Source organism: Elaeis guineensis, chromosome 9 (genome assembly GCF_000442705.2).
Source record: "Elaeis guineensis isolate ETL-2024a chromosome 9, EG11, whole genome shotgun sequence".
Taxonomy (NCBI): domain Eukaryota; kingdom Viridiplantae; phylum Streptophyta; class Magnoliopsida; order Arecales; family Arecaceae; genus Elaeis; species Elaeis guineensis.
In genome coordinates, this window is record NC_026001.2 from 25,981,814 (window position 1) to 25,984,384 (window position 2,571).

The 2,571-nt window shown below is 48.5% G+C and overlaps 1 protein-coding gene across 1 annotated transcript; it reads right to left on the bottom strand.

The window, feature by feature from the left end:
• Nucleotides 1-254: 254 nt before the first annotated feature.
• LOC140851542 (eukaryotic translation initiation factor 4B1-like) lies at nt 255-1,631 on the bottom strand (the record flags this gene model as incomplete). The annotated part of the gene is given in 2 exon segments (XM_073243197.1): nt 255-1,182; nt 1,185-1,631. Coding segments are annotated over 2 exon segments (1,184 nt in total), but the record flags the coding sequence as incomplete, so codon positions are not given.
• Between the last annotated feature and the right edge of the window lie 940 nt (nt 1,632-2,571).

Here is a 2,571-nt window from a genome sequence, read left to right on the forward strand (position 1 = left end):
GTTGGAGCACCGATTTTAGCAAATATGACAAAACAACACTTTGCAACTTTTCAAGATGTTTTTGCATCAGCAAATAACTTTCAACTAGGAAGTAGAAAATGTCAATCATGAAATGGACGCAAGAAGATATCCAGCTTCGGTTGCCGTCACTACCAACAGAAAACTACAGGAACGTGCCAATGAAAGATAAAATATATTAAGAAACATAGTGTCAGTCATGATATGACCATGTGAAGAGCAAAGAAAGTTAAAACCTGTCAACCCTGCGATGCTCCAGCTCCAGGTCTATCTTCCTCCAATCCTTCCCCTGCTCCTCTAACAGAGCTTCTCGTGGCCTGGCATCACCAAAAGGATTCATCTTCTGCCGTGCCTTTGGAGCTCCTTCAGCTCCTCCTGCTCCTGCTGCTGCCTGTGATCCCGGGCTTCCAGGCCTACTTGAATGCGCGCTCGAAGGCCTGCTGGAGTGAGAGCTAGTGGGCCTGCTCGTCTTCTTGAGCGCCATCTCAGAGTCAACCTTCCTCCAATCCAATCCCTTCTCTGCCAAAACCTCCTCCCTCGGCCTCGCAGCGCCAAACGGACTAGGCCGACTCCTTGCAGTTTCTGCCGACACCACTACCTCTCCCTTCGGCGGATCCAGAACAAGTCTCGGCCTTTCGCGCTCCCCATCGTGCGGCAGCGGTACTCCAGCACCTCCCCTGACCCAGCGATCGGAATCTGAAGGGCCAGAAGAATCCCTGAACCCCGATCCGAAGCTGGGGTACCTGGACGGGAGCGACTGCTTTCCTCGAGACCAATTATCGACCTCATCAGCCCTCGACGAGCTGCCACTGCCAAGCGAGTTATACCGATCTTGCCGCCCCGTATCCATCGAAGCCGCTGGGGTGAACGCCTTTTTGTTAGCGGCCCAGTTGTCCGCCTCATCGGCCCTCGACGGCTGGTCGAGATCAGAAACCCTAGCCGGCGGACCCCTCCGCTGCTCCTCCTCGAAGCCGCCGCCGTAGGACCTCCTGCCGTCGTCGGACCTCCGGCCAGGGAACCCGCTGACGCCGCCGGAGGCGCCGTAGCCGTAGGAGCGGAAGCCGCCACCGAGGCGGGACTGCTCGAGCTCCTCGGCGGAGCGCTCGCGGGGGCCGGTCGGGAGACGAAGCATCTCGTCGTGGGTGAGGCCACGGGGCTCAAGGGAGGGTGGTGGCGGCGGCCGCCACCAGGGCCGACGTAGGCGCCGGTGTTGAGCTCAGAGAGGGAGAGTGGGACGGCCTTCTTCTTCTTGGGCTTCGTCGCAGCGGCCTCCTTAAGGCTGGGGAAGCTCTCGGAGGGCTCGCCTGCGGCGAGGGCTGGGGGGCGGGCGGCGGCCTCGGCATCCGCCTGCTCGCGCTCCTCAGCCTCGGCGCGCTCGGCCTCGAGGGCCCAGGCGCCGATTCCTCCCCAGGGTTTGGACATCGCCTTCCTTCCTTCCCTCGGTCGGGTATCTGGGATTAGGTTTGGGTCTGGGGAGTTCGTCGGAGAGGCGGACAAAGAGGCGAAAGAGGAGAGAAAATTGGAAGCGGAAGGCAGAGCACTGCTAAAATGCGCGGGGATTTTTCTCTCGTTCTTTCTTGGTTGCGTCGGCTGGCTGCCACGACGGAGGAGGTTGAGAACTCACCCCTTGGATGTGGAGTTAACTTTTGTTTGTTTTTTACTAATTGAATATTTTCATTTTAGAAAAAGAATTAGTGTTTGGCATCTGTCAAGCATCTGCATGGTATGATTCAAAAAAAGAATCGACGGTTACGATTGTCCATTTATTTTTCAGAAAATCTTATATTTTTATTAAGTTTTTATATTAATGTAATCATAATTTAATAAGGGTGCCATATTTTTGACAATTATTTTAGTTGTTCTTTTAACCAAATGGCTATGTAAATCGAAAGAGGTTATAATCTATACAATATGTTAAAGAAGGGTTTCAAGCCCCCCTAAGTGTCAGCCATTTGGACGAGGTGGCCATTTCCAACAAAGCCATGTAGCATCACTACAAGATCCATACAATAAACATAAATAATCATGGTACATTTTTTTGAGTGTACAGAGTTGTAAACAAAAGTTTAGCAATCCAAGTTTTTCTATTTTATTTGATCTAGAAATTATTGAGGTGGTCAATGTATTATATTTTTTCATTGACTAATATATTTCAGTTAACAAAGTATTTAATTTTCTTTTGCTATTTATATAATGCATACTTAATTGATAGATAGTGATTTTGCTGTTCTATTTATAAAGCCCTTCTTAGACTCCAATAGGCAATGTTTTGGATGGCTATTAATCTATATAAGAGAATTATTGTAAACTATAGTTCTTAATAGTTGCATGTGAGGAAAAAGGATAAGTAGAATGCTTGGTTATTTTTCTTCCTCTATAATTATTTTACCCCATATTTCCTCTTCATTCTATTCTTTTATTTTCTTCTTGTTTATTCTGCTTAGTTTTCTTTTACTATAGCTATAAAGTTATATTTGAGAATGTTCAAATGATGGCATGCTTAACCTTGGATCTGATGGAATCCCAGAGATTATCAAAGTACATGCAGCCAAA